General features: G+C 42.6%; 1 protein-coding gene across 4 annotated transcripts in view; it reads right to left on the reverse strand.

The window, feature by feature from the left end:
- Window positions 1-18,610, reverse strand: part of CREB5 (cAMP responsive element binding protein 5) — a 395,972-nt gene that overhangs the window by 292,995 nt on the left and 84,367 nt on the right. For 3 of the 4 annotated variants that reach the window (XM_081800341.1, XM_081800339.1, XM_081800340.1), the window contains one exon: window positions 14,661-14,782. The exons of the other annotated variant lie outside the window; for it this stretch is intronic. In XM_081800341.1, coding sequence (XP_081656467.1) covers window positions 14,661-14,782 — 122 coding nt within the window. The remainder of the gene's footprint in view (window positions 1-14,660; window positions 14,783-18,610) is intronic. 4 annotated transcript variants of the gene reach the window in all.

Consider the following 18,610-nt stretch of genomic DNA (forward strand, 5'->3'; position numbering starts at 1 on the left):
AAAATAAAATAAAATAAATAAAATGGGATTTTCAACTTTATCTCTAAACTCTGTTCTCATAGAATCATGGAAACTCTGATTTGGAAAGAAACTTAGGAGTCATATAACCCAAACTGGATGTAATCCTAAAGGATAAATTAACATCCTTTCCTAAAACATCTTCCTGGCGCACAAGCTCTCTCTGTGCACCAAAAACAGCCCTTACTTAGACGGTCAGAAACAGGATTCTGGAGGAGTACCGTGGACGCACTTTGAAGAACGCCAAGTGAGATGCACAAATACATGACTTCTCCGTGGAAAGTAAAAGAGATTCAGTCATTTGGTAAAAGCTATTGCTGTTTTAAAATCTATTAAATAATACAGCGATTGATGCAGTAGAAGGGATTATAAATAAACAATAAATCATGCAATTATGACTGTTTGAATTTTGGCAAGATAATAAAAAGAGCAGGGGTATAATCAGGAAATAATAGAAAAGATCTGCAAGGCACCCCTGCAATTAGTGATAAACAGAACTTGGCTCGGAGCTGGAGCCCCAATATGGCTCTCATTAAAGAGCCTTGGGACCTATTCCTGGGGCAGACCTCTGCTAGCCGGGGGAGAAGTGAGGTAACCAAAATGTCAGTGTGTGCGTGTACGCACACACGCACACACACACCCATGTTCAGATTATCTTTTACTATAGTATTATAACCACCTGGGCTGAAATGACTACCTTATGCCAAGTGAAGACCAGTTCATGGTCTTCCAAAACTCTAATTGAGATGTTTCCTGTTCTCAGCTTTTTGACTCCTTCCTTTGTAATGCCATACACACACACACGCACGCACGCACATGGGTGCGCGTGCGCGTGCACACACACACACACACACACAGGCACTGTGTGAAGGGCGCCTTCACTCATTTTTCCTTCCCCCTTTCCTTTCACCTTCTTTTATTAATGGTACCTCTTACAGAGATAAACGCTCCCACACAAGTGATACCACTTAAACAGATAAATAGTCCACACTGGAGAGAGACAGCGAGCATGCGAGAAAACCCTGTCTTATTAGACTGGAAACAGACACACTATATTAATGCAAAAAATCAGCATATGGTTCTAATAGGCTTTCTTAAAATGATTTATCAGCTGTGATTAAGCCCTCAACCAGCATGTCTATCTTCATAAATAAAGCAAAAGTGCACCTTGCTCTCAAATGTATCTGCAGTATCTTATTACCCAGCCCTGTGCAGTGCACTCCATTTACAACATGGCTCTGGGGAGCCAAGAATTTGTGTGCAATCACAAAGTGTGTGCTCTAAAGAGACTGCCAAGATTTAGGACTCTTATCTCAGAGATAGTCTTACTAAAAATCCATTACAATGAAGGCTTATCCTCTCTCTCTGTGCCATGGAGCTCGGCATGGCTGAAATATGAACAGGTAATTAAAAGGATATGCCTGATTTTACAGTGAGCCCAGTGACACGGAATCACCAAACAGCTGTTGGGAAAGGCATCTGGCACTCGGTGCAGGTCACCTCTGCCAGGGGGCTGTAGAAAATGAGGACCACTTTAAAAATCAGACTTGGTCTCTTTCTTCTCTTGTACGGAAAGGAAAGGCAAATACAAATATTAGTCATCTCGGTTCCAACCTCATTCTCCGGCTGGCTAATATGTCAAATGGTCTCAGCGGCAGACTTGAAAGAAAAAGTCTCTACAGACACCCTGAGCGGGGGTGGGGGGGTGGGGGGGGATGAGGAAGTAAGTGCCGTGACTTCGAAACGAAGGAGGAGGAAGTAGGACAAAGCATGTGAGCTCCCTAAGTCAGAAAGGGGTGTTCAAAAACTGCACCACGTCAACCATTTTACACTCACACTCACAGGGCATGGCTCTGTTGGAGTGGTATTTACTCTTTGATAAAAAGCCAGTAAGTCCAGGAGGATGAGCTGAATAAATCCCACAAAGCATCCAAGCAAAGTGTTTTAGTGACTAAGTCCCTTTCAAGCCATTCCCCCCAGGCACACAAAGCGCCATTCACACCCTCCCTGCTCACACCGACCGGTACACAGAGATCATAGACACCTCTGCGCCCTGCCCCCCGCCCCCGTTCCCTCTGAGCTTCCCAGGCACCACTGCTTGGCATGTCCATGTGCAGGGTGACTGAGGCACAGACGTGCGATCTCAATACTCTTTACCACAACAAACTGCTGCCACAAGATTGAGGCCGGTCTGCTGCAGCGTCGTGAGACTGTGTCACATGGCAATAGACTTCAGGAGGGGCAAAATACAGAATCTCAGGAAAGAGAAGGGTATTTGGACAGTCCCATTGGTGTGGTAAGCAGATTGTTTTTCTGTAAAATGCACCAGCCCGTTGTATCAAGAGTGAGACCTTGGGAGCCTGAGTCTGTGCCTGTAAGCACTCCATTAGAAGAACGGCGCTAATGAGGTCAGAGCGGCTCCTCTCCCCTGCGATCACAGCCTGCACCCCTGGCCCCAGCCAGCTGTCTGGCAATATGCGCCTCTGCTTACAAGGGGGTCCAAAGGAGGGCATGTGTGTGTGGATCTGTGCAAATCCATCACCACGAATGGTCGATCAACTCTTATGTTCACACTAGGTGGGCAAATCCGTGGCACCATCTTAACAGTCGGAGGGCAGCAGGTAGCTCTACTTGGACATTAAATGTCTATAAAAGCTGGTGTTGGACCCTGTAGGCAATTCTAGCTACTGGTCAGAATAATGAGGCATTATTCACAAAGCCTGGGTTGCCCACTTTGTCTAAAACAAGCATGCACGTATGTGTGATTATGATACAAATGAAGACAAAAAAGTCTAGCAGAGATCAGGAACAAAAAACTATGCTCCTACCCCACTGTGCAGGAAAGAGATGCTCCTTCAGGAAGCAATGTCACTGCTGCGATGCTGTCTCTGTAGATGTGCAGTTTGAGTATCTGTCCCCAGGACCCTTTTGTGACCACTTATTTTAATCAACATCAGAAAGAATGTTCAAGGTGTGATTAGATGTTCTAGTGACGTGTGCATCTAATACCACCCACCTAGAATGAGCTTTAATTTTAATTTTTAATTTTTTGTTCTCCAGATCTTTATATGCAAACTGTGTGTGTGTGTGTATAATTCCAAAGTTTTCAAAAGGCCCAGTTTAGCACTGAGAAAATGAAGTCATGCATGACTTTTAGAGAGTGATGGAATGGAGTCGGGATTTCTTGTCCCCGTCCTGAATTCATTACTTCTCCACCACCCACGCCTGGGCTGTTACGAATAGCACTGGAAATGTTGGGAGGCCATTTTCAGGTGGACCAGCAGCACATGGCCACCACACTACACAGCACACTTGGGCAGACCATACCACAATACTACATTCTAGAGCGCTGCAGATGCCAGGCTTACCCTGGAAAGGACAGGAAGCCTGGGCCCACTGTGCCAACAAATCCAACAAAAGCCTCACATTCGTAAATCCTCTGGGAAAGTTCGTAAGCTCTGTGCATCACAAATCTTAGCAGGAGAAGCCAGGCAGGGGATGGGTTCTCTGAGAGCGGCTTTGATTCACAATGCCCAGTGCTGCATCATCTGTAGTCAATCAACCTGACATCGATTTTTCTTTTCTTCTTTGGGGATCTGACTGCTTACAGAGCCCAAATAAGCCCCCCACCCAAACATAAAACCATGGAAAAGGCGGGGTTCGGACAGCACCGTGATCAACTTTCAAAGTTTTCATATAACAGATAGTGTGCTCTGCACATCACTCAGATCCCAGGGATGGCTGTGCCTGCAGCCACACTAAATTCAAAATGTGAGGTTCACCCCGACTCCACGGAGAGAACTCCCCAATGAAGGGAGAGCTTGCAGGTGGGACTATCTCTTCTTCTAGCTCCAACACTCTCAAATGAAACAGCTCACATTCGCCTTCAGGGCAAAGGTCAAAATATCACCGACATACGCAACAGTCTGATTTTGCCAATGCGAGTGCATCTTGTTAGAAGAATTCGTGCCCAGAGGAGATGCTGAGGGTAAAGTCTCTCAGCATTCCATTTCACTCTAGAGCCAAATGAGACAACTGGGCTCATCACACAGAAGAGTCATAGGTTCAAACAGGCTAAAAATAGCCTCTAATATCCCAGAAAGCAAAGAACAAAGTGAAGCCCGGCAATGGTCCGGAAGAGACGGCGGCTGATATCCTGTCATATTTGGGGTGTGAGGATCACCCAGCCCAATATCAAGGAGCAAGCAGGTGACATTGTGCGTGGCTACCCAAGAGAACGGGCTGATTGCATCTCCAGTCCAAACAGCTGGTGAGCCCCTCCGGGTCATCAAAACAGCCAGTTCCCAAAAATGTAAGAACGTGGTACAAGTCATTCAAGGGGGGAAAAGAACCCCACTATTTCCTAGGCCTTTGGGCTTTGGTGATAGTTGGGTAAAGAACAAAGAAAATGTCCTTTTAGGGGGTTCTGAGGCTAAAATCAGTAATTGCACCACAGGCTTGAGTTGACAGCCAACATGCTGGAAATATGGACGGGAGGAATGCTTGGAATGCCACTTCCTGGCCTCAGCCTTATCAATATGGAAATAACAGCACACAAATGCTGAAGCAGGGTTCCCAGAATAAATCATTCCCATACCTGCTCCGGACCATACTTAACGTTCACCTGGATTTATGAGACAATGGAGACAGCGACTCTTGCAACTATTATATTATTTTCCTATTCTCTTTTTACAATGTCAATTTTTTTTTTCCCTCACATCTCTGCGAGGGGCCCAGGTAGGTAATTCTTAGCTACAGATGTGCATGGAGTCTATCTAACATTTGGGCCAATTTTCCAAATGTGAGCGCTGTTTTCTGCCTAGAACGGAAGCTTCATCTTTAAGTCATTTTGGTTCAATCCAGCCCTGAAAACAGCTCTGTTTTCCTGCCTGCCTTTGGGAGCATTAATGCAGGGCCTCCCAGAGGACAGTATGAGCTTCCTCTGCACATGCAGAGGCCCCCTGTGCACACACCCGCCTCCCTGGGGCCTGTGTGGTGGGTGGCTGGGCCTGAATTACTCAGAGCTGGAAATGGATGCCTTCAGAGGAGAGCATCTATTCCCGCTGTGATTCCACTGGGTTCCTGCCCTGAAATCCCAGCCTGGCTTGCCTGCCTCGGGACTGGTAAGGAGTGATTTTTAACTAGCTGAGAACCCAACCCAACTCAACCTGGAACAGAAAAATCAGCCTGTTGAGAAAGTCTCCTGCTGGGAAAAGCTGTCCTTTTCTGGGCCCTTAAAGCTGAGCTTCGTAATCGCTTTATCGAGGAGCCTCCCAGCCAAATAATTCAATTGGACTAATTTTCAGCTACAGGAAGGCCACCTGATGGGAAGACAGGCCAAACAAGTGGTCCTCACAGGCCGAGCCTGGGCTGATGGTAGTGCCTGGGGAGCTTTGGGGCTCCGCTGTGTTTTGGGCTATTTTTGGTGTCCTTTCATCATCCCTTCAGAGCTTCCCCATCCCTGCTTTCGTCCTTTTAGATGCATTCCATGCACAGAATGTCATAGAATCAAGACTATGTTTAACAGCTCCCAACGCACTCCTTTCTACACCTCTGACATCCCACACCAACCCCTCTCCCTCAACAATGACAATATCTGGAGGGACTTTGGACTTAACTACAAGTCAGAAGTGGAAGAGCTGCAAGAACAATTTTTTTGACTTGTAAACATCTTGGGTACTTTTTATGTATTAAAAAAATGCATTCAATGTTGCAAGACTTAATGCTAGGTATTTCATTAAAGTTAGATTAGCATTCCAAACCTTTCTTGGAATTCGCAGCAATAACCCAGGAGGAAGAGATGATAGTCTAGACTTGAGGGAACAGAAAGGGAAAATAAAGGGAAGGTAGGAAGTCTCTTTCCTTAGAAAGTTGCTGGGACCCAGTGAAGGGGGCAAAGGAGGGTGGGAAGGCAGAGCTGACTCCTGCGGTAGGTGAAACATGCCTCTGACTAGACTGGGCAGCGACTTGTCACAGGGAAGCTCTCAGCACAGTTTGGGGGCAGTTGGGAGTAGCAGAGTTGTATTAGATGGGAATGTGGATAGCAGCTGGAGATTAGAGGCTAATATTCAAGTCTGAAGAATAGAATATAGTTGAAGGAATCGTCCAGTGGAGGTGGCTGATACGTAGTCAGAATTTATGAGTTTTCTGAAGAGAAGATGTAAACAGAAACTACCTGGGAGTGGATAAAGCCAACAGACAAGGAGGCAGAGACAAAACAGGGAGCTAGGAGAAAAGCCCTACTGTTGGCCCTCCGTAGTGAGGGCCTAGCAACACTCTGTCTCTCTTGATAGTTTATCCCTCTGCACTTCAGTGGAGAACATAGTACCAGTATAATCACCTATAATTATTCCCTGTGAACTAAAGGGACCGAAATCAAATGATCATTAATAACATGTTCAAAACATCATGCGTGGGCCTGAATATACTTCATGAATATATAAGTACTTAGATCATTGCTATACCCTGTCACAACTGAACAGGAAATACTGGTGCAAGAAAATACTATTTTATTCCGCAATATTCCCAACACAATAGCGGTTCTCAAAATCAATGCCCAGTTCTCTCTAGTACCCTTCCTGTTATATCTTAAACAGGGTCTGAGCCTCCCAATATCTTCCACTCTGTAGCTTCAAGTGGAAACATAAGTACCTCATATGAGACCACCTGTCACAGCACGGAATGAGTGCAAACCCTCTCTCATTCAAACTTAAGCCTCTGGAAGCCTTGTGATCGGTTCTCCAAAAGACATCAGGCAAAGACCTCTATCTTGCCGGGACACATGTCATGGGATAGCAGATACCAATAAGACCTATGACAAAAAAACTTAAACACTTAATACTGAACTCAGAGAACAATACAACCTGCCACTCACAGGCTGAGACATTTATCTGCAATTCCCACCAATGCCACAACCCCCTTTCAATTCTGATTAGAACACTGGTTGGAGGCAGAGCCATGAACTGCCAAATAATTTAGCTTTAGGGATCAGATCCTCAGCTTTAAGAGATAACATATTTTTTTCCTCAGTGTGAAAGGTTGTGAGGACTCATCCATTTGAGTCCAAATTATCCAAACATACAAATTCTCCAAGGGAGGAGATGACCAAACCCCTGGTACCCCTCTTAGTCAGTATTCCTCCAAACCACAGGCCTTCCCTCATCATCCACATCAAAAGACTTGATAAAAGGTGCTCATTCTTTGCAAGGCAATAGACCATGCATTTTGTCACTTAGAGGATGCCCTGACTTTCCACCAAAAAATTTTTTAAATAAAGCAAAAAACCCCTATGAGTTTTTTTTAAAAGATTTATTTATTTACTATTAGAGAGAGAGAGAAAGAAAGAAGGTGAGCAGGGGGAGGGGCAGAGGGAGGGAGAGAGAGAGAATCCTCAAGCAAACTCCCCGCTGAGCACGAAGCCTGATGCAGGGCTTGATCCCAGGACCCTGAGATCATGACCTGAGCCAAAACCAAGAGCCAGCTGCTTAACCAACTGAGCCACCCAGGTGCCCCATCCCCAAAAAACCCTATGAGTTTTTATTTCCCACTCCATTTTAAAATTGAGGCAGAGCCTCAGATCACATCTTGATTCACTGACATATGGCAGTGGATACCAACTCTTAATAATCTCTTGTAAGATTGTACACATTAGGGGCGCCTGGGTGGCTCAGTCGTTGAGCGTCTGCCTTCGGCTCGGGTCATGATCCCAGGGTCCTGGGATCTAGCCCGGCGTCGGGCTCCCTGCTCCGCAGGAAGCCTGCTTCTCCCTCTCCCACTCCCCCTGCTTGTGCTCCCTCTCTCTCTGTGTCTCTCTCTGTCAAATAAATAAATAAAATCTTAAAAAAAAAAAAAGATTGTACACATTAACCCTAAATTCCAGAAACTAAAACACATGAAATAGCTTCTGATCTTTTCCACTGGTTTAGTCATTCCCATAAGTGGGATGCAAAGACCAAGCTAACTTCTCTTCCAGTGTCAAAGTCCACTCAAGCTGAGGGCATAATGTAAACCTAGGAGAAAGCTGAAAAAAAAAAAAAAAGCTTACATTTGTCATGTCCTGAGATGGGAGGACAAAAATAATCCTTGTAAGATAAAGGTTAGGTTTTCCAGTCATTGGGATGGGGGAAGAAATAGATTGTTATCTCTTCTAGCATTGCTAGTGGGTGTTTCCTTTCAGTCATGCTGATCAAAAACAAAACAAAACAAAACACGCAAAGATCAAAACCAGTTTCATCGTTTCATCTCCCAGGATTTAGCAAACATGATGACATTTTCAAAACCAGAATAAAATCAAGTTTTCAAGTTTCGGAGAGTCTTTTTCTCCAGACTTCTGCAAGAGGGAGGGACTGTTTTATGCAAATGTTGTAGAGGCCACACGCTAACAGAGCAGCTGTTGCGAGTTTGCTCCACTCCCTATCTTTTGTATCTTTTCTTTCCCATTCAGCGGTCGCTCATGCCTTCCCCAGAGGACGGCCGTGCCAGCTAGGGGCTGATAGAGCTAGACTGTGTATGAAGGCAGAGGGCCTCCCTCTCTGCACCCTCTCTCCCCGAGTCACTGGTGGTGTCGAGTAACATGATTTCCAGGTACAGAGTTTAATCAGATTGAGCAGCCCCCGTTTCTGAGCTGAGGCTGACCTGGCCATGCCCTGTTCCATGACTCCTATTGAGCTGGGATCCGAGATCTTAAGATTGTAGCTTGTCCCTTGTTTCCATGTGTTCAACAGTCAGTACCCTCTGGGAATAGACTGCACTTTTCATCATTTGGGTAGGAATTCTAGAGCATGGAAATGTCCTCATTTGCTATTGCTCCATCAGCATAATGAGTCAAATTTAGGTCCTATGGGAGAAGAGCAACACTCAGCACTTACACACAGTGCTTTTCATCCTCAAGGTCCTTAACCACGTTAGGCTGTAATGTTATATTTCTCTCAGCAAGACAAAGGAGTTCATTTCTAGTCCTCTCAACTGCCCTTCCTTTCTTACACACAGACACACAGACACACACACACACACACACACACTCCCACACAACTGCTATCATATGATGAAGCTATATCCCACTTCCTGGATAAGCATTATTCCTTCTTTTAAAAAATCAAATGTAAAAGATCAATTCACCTTCCTCTTTCTTTTTCTCTTTTTAAAAATCCTTTTGTCTTTGTTTCTATTTTTTTTCCACTGACGTGGAACATGAAATCGGCATGCTGACTGCTGGTTATTGAGGTCCGCTGAGCATTACTACTAATATCCCTACACTTGACTTGATTCTTAATGCCTCAGGGTCTTCTGTGTTATCTCTGGCCACTGAGGAGAGTTGAACACTCTTGTCTTGGAGGTTCTGGAGGAGTCTGCCAAGTTCCATGCTTAGACCTCTTTCCAACTTCATCTCCATTCATTCCAGGCCCAGATGATTCCATCAAGTCTCATGTATTTAAACACCACTTATATGCCAGTGACTCCCAAATTTATATCTCCAGACGGGTCACCTCTTCCTGATTTACAGACCATTATATCCATGTGCCCACTCAATATCTCCATATAAGTAGAAAAACCGTCTCCACAGTTTTCCCCTCAAACCTGCTCCTCCCACAGGCAGCTCCAACCTTCTAGTTGCTTAGGCCAAATACCTGGTTCACTCTTGATTCCATCCTTTCTATTACTCCCCAGATCTAATTCATCAGTAAATCCTGTTGGCTCTATCTTCAAAAGAGACCCAGAATGTAACCACCATGTCCATCTCCACCTTGGACCAATCTGCCATCATCATCTATCCTAATTCTTCCATTAGCCTCTGGAACTGGTCTCTCTCTCTCTCTCTCTGCTACCGTCCCCCAACAATTTACTTTCAACTCAGCAGCCAAAGTGAACTTTCTAATATATTTAAATCAGATTCTATCACTCCTCTGCTTGAAACTGTTTATGGTTCCCCATCTCACTCAGAGGAAAATCTGAAGGCTGCAGGCCTTCCGGACTCTGCCCTCCCAGGCCCACTCTTTAGCATTATTACAAACCCTCCTCTTTGTGATTCCTCCGACCCACAGAGCATCCTCCAGCCCTAGGGCTTTGCACTTATTACTCTCTGCACTTGGAACACTCTTCTTCCCGAGGTACACCTGCTCTGACACAGAGCTCTGTTCTCTTCCTTCCAGTCTCTGCTGCATGTCCACTTACTACCAATGTCCTCCCTGACCACCCCTCCCCCCAGCACTGCCTCTGCCCCTTCCCTGCTAGAACACACATCACCTTCTGACATGTTATATGTTTCATGGTTTTTACTTGCTTATTGTTTGCCTTGCCCACGAGAAGTAAGCTACCTAAAGGCAGGGTTTTGTTTTCAATGAGCTGTAGTCCACAGTATAGTCATCAATGCCTCGGACAATGCCTGGCACATGACGAGCACTCAAAAATATTTACTGAATGAATAAAGGGTGAACACAAGTTTCCCACCTGTTTCAGGACATGGACTAGCCTGACTTCTAAGCCATAGGCAAACAGATTTGTGAGGCCTGCTAGTGATGGAAGGGAAAAACATCTCTTATTAAAGAGTTTTGAAACCACGAGCTTATATTTCTGTGGAAGATTGAGATATTAGGGCTTTTTCCATTGTCATGACCTGCCTCTAGCCTGTTCTCATTCTATACATACATTGGGATATACTGAATAAAGAGCTTGTATTTCTACTTTTCAAGCAGGGGATGAATAAATGAAGCAGGAGCTGGGGGTGTCAGGATTAGAGATAGTCTATAGAACAGAATTTTCCCCAATGGACAGCCGAACGAGCTAAGTGAGGATCAATTCTCTATTTGCTCCTGAATAGAATTTTCTAGACCAAACTGCAGCTAGAAAGTTAAAGGTGGAGGGAAGGACCGGCCCAATTTTTCCAATATTTTTTTTATATAAAGAACTTAGACTCAGAGGAAAAGAAATTAGAAGAAAGTTGGAGATGTAGAATTAAAAAGAAATAATTATCTGAATGCAGAGCAAAAGGAAGGAAGGAAGAAGATAACATTCAATAATAATAAGGTATGCATTGAATAGAAAGCTTATAGTCCTACTTTTCAAGTAGGGGATGAATAAACGAAGCAGGAGCCGGGGGTGGCAGTGTGCCAGGGATGTTGGTAGCTTGGACAAATGTGGTCAAAAGTTTGGATAAAAGTATGCTGGTAGATTGGAGAGTATCTCCCACCTTTAATTTACCCATTTGTGGCTTCCAAAGAAATGCTAGGCAGAAGCCACCAACACAGCCCATCTGGCTGCTGGAGAAGTCATCGTGCATTAGGTCTCAAGAAGCTATGGCCACCCAAGGCTGGATTTGGCTGCTCTGGTTTAAAAGAGGCAAGGGAGGAGGTGCCTGGGTAGCTCAGTCGTTAAGCATCTGCCTTCGGTTCAGGTCATGATCCCAGGGTCCTGGGATGGAGCCCCGCATCGGGCTCCCTGCTCGGTGGGAAGCCTGCTTCTCCCTCTCCCACTCCCCCTGCTCGTGTTCCCTCTCTCGCTGTGTCTCTCTCTGTCAAATAAATAAATAAAATCTTTAAAAAAAAGAGGCAAGGGAAGAGGATACCTCAACAGCCTGAATGCTGTCCAGCTTTCAGTGCGTGCAAGTAAAGTTGGAGTTTGAGAAGGTGATCTCCTGAGACGCCAAACCCAAAACCACGAGGGAAGCTGGCTATAGGATTCCCCACCTGAATACCCATCACAAAACTAGCACATGGCTAAAAGCAACATTCAGGCTAAAATTAACAGCAACACAAGAAACAACGTGTTGGCGAGGATGCGGAGAAAGGGGAACCCTCTTGCACAGTTGGTGGGAATGCAAGCTGGTACAGCCACTCTGGAGAACAGTATGGAGGTTCCTAGAAAGTTAAAAATAGAACTACCTTACGATCCAGCAATTGCACTACTAGGTATTTACCCACAGAATACAAAAATACAGATTTGAAGGGGTACATGTACCCTGATGTTTATAGCAGCATTATCAACAATAGCCAAACTATGGAGAGAGCCCAAATGTCCATCAACTGATGAATGGATAAAGATGTGGTATGTGTGTCTATATATATATATATATAAATATATTTATATAAAATTTATATATTACATAAATGTATTTTATGTGTCTTATGGAGTATCACTCAGCCATCAAAAAGAATGAAATTTTGCCATTGGCAACAACATGGATGGAACTAGAGTATTATGCTAAGTGAAATCAATCAGTCAGAGAGAGACAAATACAATATGACCTCACTCATATGTGGAATTTAAGAAAGAAAAGAGATGAATATATGGAAAGGGGGAAAAGAAAAAAGGGAGAGAGGGAAACAAACCGTAAGAGACTCTCAATGATGGAGAACAGGCTGAGGGTTGATGGAGGGAGGTGGGTGGGGGATGGGCTAGATGGGTGATGGGTATTAAGGAGGGAACTTGTAATGAGCACTGGGTGTTGTATGTAAGTTATAAATCACTGAATTCTACTTCAGAAACCAATATTGCACTGTATATTAACTAAAATTTAAATTAAAAAAATAAATTAAAAAACAAAAGCAAGATTCAAAGACACTTTTTAAAAATATTTTAAATATGTATTTAAAATATGTATTTCTATAACTGCAATTGTCCTTTTTTTCAAAGTTGCTTGCCTGATTATTTTAATTTATAAAGTTTATTTGTACTCTTTCTCAACCCACAAGGACTCAAAAGTAATTCAGAAAAAAAAAATGTATAGCATAAAAATGTTTTTTAAATTAAAAAAATCAGGACCAGAGGAAATATAAACTAGAACTGAAAGTCTAGTCTGGAGGGAAGTAAAATATGTTCATCACAGTGTTCTAAAAAGTTCTCAAAGTTAAGCAGTAAACTTGGCTTTCTGTTAACCGAGCAGTCAAAGCGAAAAGAGAAACAGAACTAGTTACATGATTCTCCTGTCCACACGGAGAAAATATTTCAGTTCCTTAGGGGAAGCAAACAATTTCCTGGAATTCAGATCTGCAAGAATTTCCTCCCATGGGGCTTCATATAGGAGTCATGAGTACTACGTAAAGGAGAACATCTAAAACCACACCCTTACCATAGGGCTTCCTAAAGCTGTCCTTGGTAAATGTCTGTAGGAAAATTAAGGACACATACTTCAGTTAAAACCATTCTCTCAGAAATGAAGACAATATAAACCAATAGGAACTAGCATACACCTTTCTTACAGTTCAGTTTAATCTAAGAAACCAACCTTGACTATCTTGAGGAATGAACGAACTTATAATCCTTCAGTTTTTTCACAAATGCCACATTTACCAAGAGAGCTAAATGTAGAACTCAAACAGAGGAAATTTACTAGACGTTTTGGTTCTTCTTCACCCTTGTAAATTCTCATTTTTGAAAAAATATGTTTCTATTGCAGTGAAATATAGAATGTACACCTTTTTTTTTTTTTTGAGTTAAATTTTTAAGTGCTCAGAACAGTGCCTGGCAAATAAGTGCTAAAAAAGTATTCATTTTAAAAGTGGGGGGCGGAAAGCCTTTCATGTCACTTGAGGGGTGGGGAAAGTGGTTGTGTAAATTAATTATACATAAATAAAATGAGCTGATTGAGATTTTATACCTCTCTTGTATCCTCCACCAATTACGATGATTTTTCCAAAAGCAGCACAGACTCAGTGCAAGCCCTTGACTGTTTTAATGTGAGAATGTGACATGAAAAATCTGGTGGAGGGGGATTATTATAATTTCACGTAGAGGAGAATTCGAAGGTTTTGAAATATCAGAGCCTTTACAATATCTTCTCCGGATGGAACAGCTGGACCTTCAGAATCCATTACAACCTAGCCAGCCCTTCCTTTCAACCCATTTCCACATTTTAAGTCTCTGATCATGGAATGTGTCTAATTTGTTGTTTGGTACATTGTGAGCATTCAATAATGCTCTATCGTAACAATGGAAAAAATGCTAAAGAGCTTCATTATCACATTTACTTGTGACCCCGTTTCCTTTCCTTAATCTCGCAAAGTGATTTTTAAAATGCAAGCATAACATTACGAGAAACTGAATATATTCTGGAGGCATGCATAAAGTGGATTTTCTACATTTGTAAGAACAAATAATCCACACGTATATTTAAACCATTTGTCTCAACAATAACAGATGTTCAATAATACGAATGGGAAGTAACTGAAACTGGCGGAGGTCTACCGGGAAGATTATGGAAATAGGACAGTGAGAACCTGGGACAAAATCAGATGAAACCCCCTCTCCTACTGCTACAATTATTCTTTGACTCTTGTCTTCTGCATGCAACACCCATGTAAGGCTTCCTACTAAATATTTAGCAAAGTAAAACAACTAGTTTTGAATATAAAGAGTCTGTGAGTTATCCAACTCAAGGTTCAAGAATCAGGTGTTTTGTTTTGGGTTTTTTTTTTTTTTTGCTTGAATTTCCTATTTCAGATGTCTGTTTCTGCCACGATGGATTCTACCACAATCAGGGATTCATCCTTTTTAAAAAAAAAAAAAATAGACAAATACTTGCAAATGGATAAAATGCTGTTTTAGGGCCACATCCGCACAATCTGTAGTGCCAACAAAGTTCCCACACAGAAGATTCTCACGGGGGTTAGGGGAGGAACCTGCCAAGGAGTCCATTCAAGCAAACCTACCCGCTTGCTGCTCTCCTCCTCCTGAGCCTTCCTGAACTCATGCTCGAGGGAGCAGTCCAGCTCATTGAAGAGCCCCACTTCCTCACAGTTCTTCAGGAATCTCGTTGGGGTCGGAGTCTGATCTGAAAACAGAGACCGAGTGATCATACATGGGTTCTTTTCCTCAAAAGCCAGGGGCAAGCATGAGCTCAATTCACGAATACTCTCCCCTCGCCTTGATTAAGATGCCAACTGGTCATCCATAATCTTCCACCCTTTTAAATAAGATGACAATATGGAAGAAAATAAAACCACAAATCTCACAGGAGGAATACAATGTGTAGCGGGCTGCATATGTGAGGGTTTTCTAAACTTCCCCCTGTCAACTTTCTGGGGTCCCCATCACTTGAATATATATCGCAATGTGTGGAATGACTTTTTTTTCTCTCTAAACAGGAAAAAAGAATGATTTAGCTAAAATCAGGCCAAATAAAATCTGCTGAGTCAATGTTCAGCTTGATTTCAGGGGGCTGGGAGGAAAAAAAAGGTTTTATAAATGTTTATATCAAACAAAAAGAAACAAACAAGCACATTAATTCCTTTCTCTTAATGGAAAAGGAAAATACAGCAATTCTCTCTCTCATTTTGAGAGTCACAGAGGATGATGAAAGTTTCCAAGTCAAACACATTCAGCTTTCATCCATTAAAAATATAATTATTAATTTTATTTTCCTTTGCTATAGCCAAAGGAATGTTCTGAGAAAACTCTTTAAAAGGAATAGAATTTCTTTCATATTGTTGACTGTCTAGCGAGCATACTACTTAGGAAACTTGAGGATCTGAAGCCACTATTTGTGGCTTAATATTTATGTAGCCTTTGCAGTTTACACAATGGTTTCACACACATTCTCTATAATCTAGATCTCACAAGAGCCTAAAAGGTAAATAGGGTAGAATTATACCTTTGTAACCACTAAGGACAGTCATCTTCCCTGGTAAAGATGTCCTGGAGTTGACATGAATAAAACCGTACACTGTCCCTTTCTCAGAAACAGAAGATGGCCATGCTAATTATTTTGTAAATGAGGAAAATGAAAGTCCTGGGTGATTCAGAGTCTTGTTCAAGGTCTCCCAGGTAGATGTGATGACACCAGGATTATAACTAAGGCCCTGCTACCATTTTCAATATGCACATGTATTGTTCCCACCTAAGCCGACAGCACACACACTACTAGAATGATGATGGCACTTGTCTATCTTGACCCACACTCAGTCCCCAAATCTCTTTCTGCTTAGTTCTCGAACACCTCACCACCAAGCAACTGAAGAGTGCCCTCAAGTTGAAATGAATGTGCCATTCCTGCATGCTCTTTATAAATTCCTGTATGACAAGAAACTAGAATTGTATTTACTTTCCTAATTCATACAGAGAGCAGTTAATCCCAGTAAATCATCCATTGAGATTCAAAGAAATAGCTTAATATTCATAAAGCTGAAAACAGCTTGATGTCCCCATATATTCAGCCCTTCTAGGGCAAGGTCTCCTGATGCCCTATGGCAAGGGGCTTTTCTACCTGTTAAGCACCCAGCTGGTTGACCTGGATTTCAAGGCAGCAAAAATCCCCTTCTGCATTCTTTCCCATTTTTAGCCCAACCTCCAAGATACTGAGCTCTCTTTTGAAGCATACAGAGAGCCTACCGCAGATGGTCATAAATGGACATTACAGATAAAAGCCATGCAAAAGTTGGGTTTGATTGAAAATGGTTTTATTAGCACATTAATTTATTAAGATTCACACATATACACCTATGTCCCGATACACATATAACACGTATATGTATATATACATATATACGTATATGTAGTGTGTCATATGCTTATAAAAGAAAAAATTAGTATTTACAAGCATTTTGCAGCTTACAAATATTTTCACCTACACTGTCTAGAATCTAGATCTCACAAGATCCTACGAGGCAAGTAGGTGCACATTATTTTAGAAATGGAGAGATAAGCACCTTGCATAAGGTCACAATTTGCAAATATTTTATCACTATTAAGTCCTCTTTTATGTTCAAATATAACCCCTTCTCAATCTAAATCCTGTGCTTTGCCCAGACTCTCCTCTGGGTCTGAAGGACTCTTACGTACGTAAAAGACAATACTGACAACCCAGAAATCTAGACTTGAGAACTGTGTGATTTGGGGGAAATTACCTACATTCTCTGGACCTCATATTCCTCATCTTTCAAATAAAGTTCTAAAGTTACATGGTTCTGTGAATCCTAAAATCACCATCGTAATGGGTTCTCTTCAAAAGTCACTGTCAGTAGGTCAAAGAAACATGACCATTTAAAGGACAGCTTAATGGCAACATCTGGAACAGCTGGCTAGACACCAGAAATTAGGCCAGAAGTAAAGGCCAGATAGACAGATAAAGAAGTTTCCTGAACAGAAGCTGTAAATAGACAAGACCTGACAGTGGAAATAAAGGTGTGTGTGTGTGTGTGTGTGTGTGTGTGTACATATTCTTCCATTTATTGGGTGCTTATTGTCAGGGATAGTGCTAAGTGCTTTGTATGATGCGCCATCTCATTAATTTTTACACTAACATTTGGTAAAAAAATCATTTCCCCCTTCTACTTACGAGGAAACTAAAACTCGCCCCAGGCCCCATTTAGAAACTGAGTCACATAACTGTATCGGTAATTGACAATCCTAACCATCCCTGGTTCTTTTAAAGTATCTTGGAATCACTTAGATCCCTCCTATAATAGAACCATGTTACAATCCTACAGACCTTCTACTATCTTGCAGGCCATTTTGTGAGCAAAAAACCTGAGAAAACAGGGGCGCCTGGGTGGCTCAGTCGTTAAGCGTCTGCCTTCGGCTCAGGTCATGATCCCAGGGTCCTGGGATCGAGTCCCACATCGGGCTCCCTGCTCGGCGGGAGGCCTGCTTCTCCCTCTCCCACTCCTGCTGCTTGTGTTCCTGCTCTCACTATCTCTGTCTCTGTCAAATAAATAAATAAAATCTTTAAAAAAAAAAAAAAAAAAACCTGAGAAAACAACACAGGACGGAACTTAAGTATTAGATCATTCATCATCAATAGGAATTTAGTTTGCCAGGTTTTAATTTTTCTTCTGTTCCTCTGTATTTCTCTATTGGAGATTTACAAGTTGAGGGCCATGATTCCAGGTAGAGAGAACAGTCATCTAGCGGGATCCATATGACTCCTGAACTCTGAGATGAGGTCATGAGATGGGCCATCAAACTGAATTCAGACTGGCATTTGGAGGCCAAGCCCCAAGAAAGCTGAGAAATGTCTTCTGTCTTCCCTCAGCAAAATCATCCCTGGATTCCAGCATGCACACATATACACACGTACATCAGCAAAGGAGGTGGAAGGGACACGGCATAGGGATGGTACAGGCAAACCTCCACCACCATGAGCCTCTCTGCAGCAACAGGGAAACAAAAGGTATGAAGCAAGGGGAGCCATGGGCCCTAAAGAGAGTTGGTTCCCTCCTATCTCTAGAGCAGAAGACCCGGATGGAGGAGGTCACAGCGTTGTTATGAAATGTGACTTTCTTTGCTGCGTGATATAATGAGGGAAAAGCAAAACCGATATCTACATCCACATTTGGAAGAGATAAGGCATGCTGTTCCTAATTTTTAATTCATTTTCTTCTTGTGAATGAGCTATTCTTTCCAGTTACAACAGGAACCAGAAAATGGAGCTTAACTTTTATTTTAACATTTATAGAATTAATACAAGGTCTCTAGCTGTCTTTGATCCCACATGGTACCAGTTCCAAGTAAGCCAGGAAATGTGCAAGTCTTCAAAAAGGGGACAGCTAAATCTATCAGCAGCTTAAATAAAAGAGTCAGTTTCTCAGCCACACGAATGCTTTGTCAAGTAAGTATTCCAGCTGAAATTAGACCTGAAGTAGGTGAGTAATATCCATGGCCA

This window comes from Leptonychotes weddellii, chromosome 12, assembly GCF_054177405.1.
Source record: "Leptonychotes weddellii isolate Sample4059 chromosome 12, ASM5417740v2, whole genome shotgun sequence".
Classification (NCBI taxonomy): domain Eukaryota; kingdom Metazoa; phylum Chordata; class Mammalia; order Carnivora; family Phocidae; genus Leptonychotes; species Leptonychotes weddellii.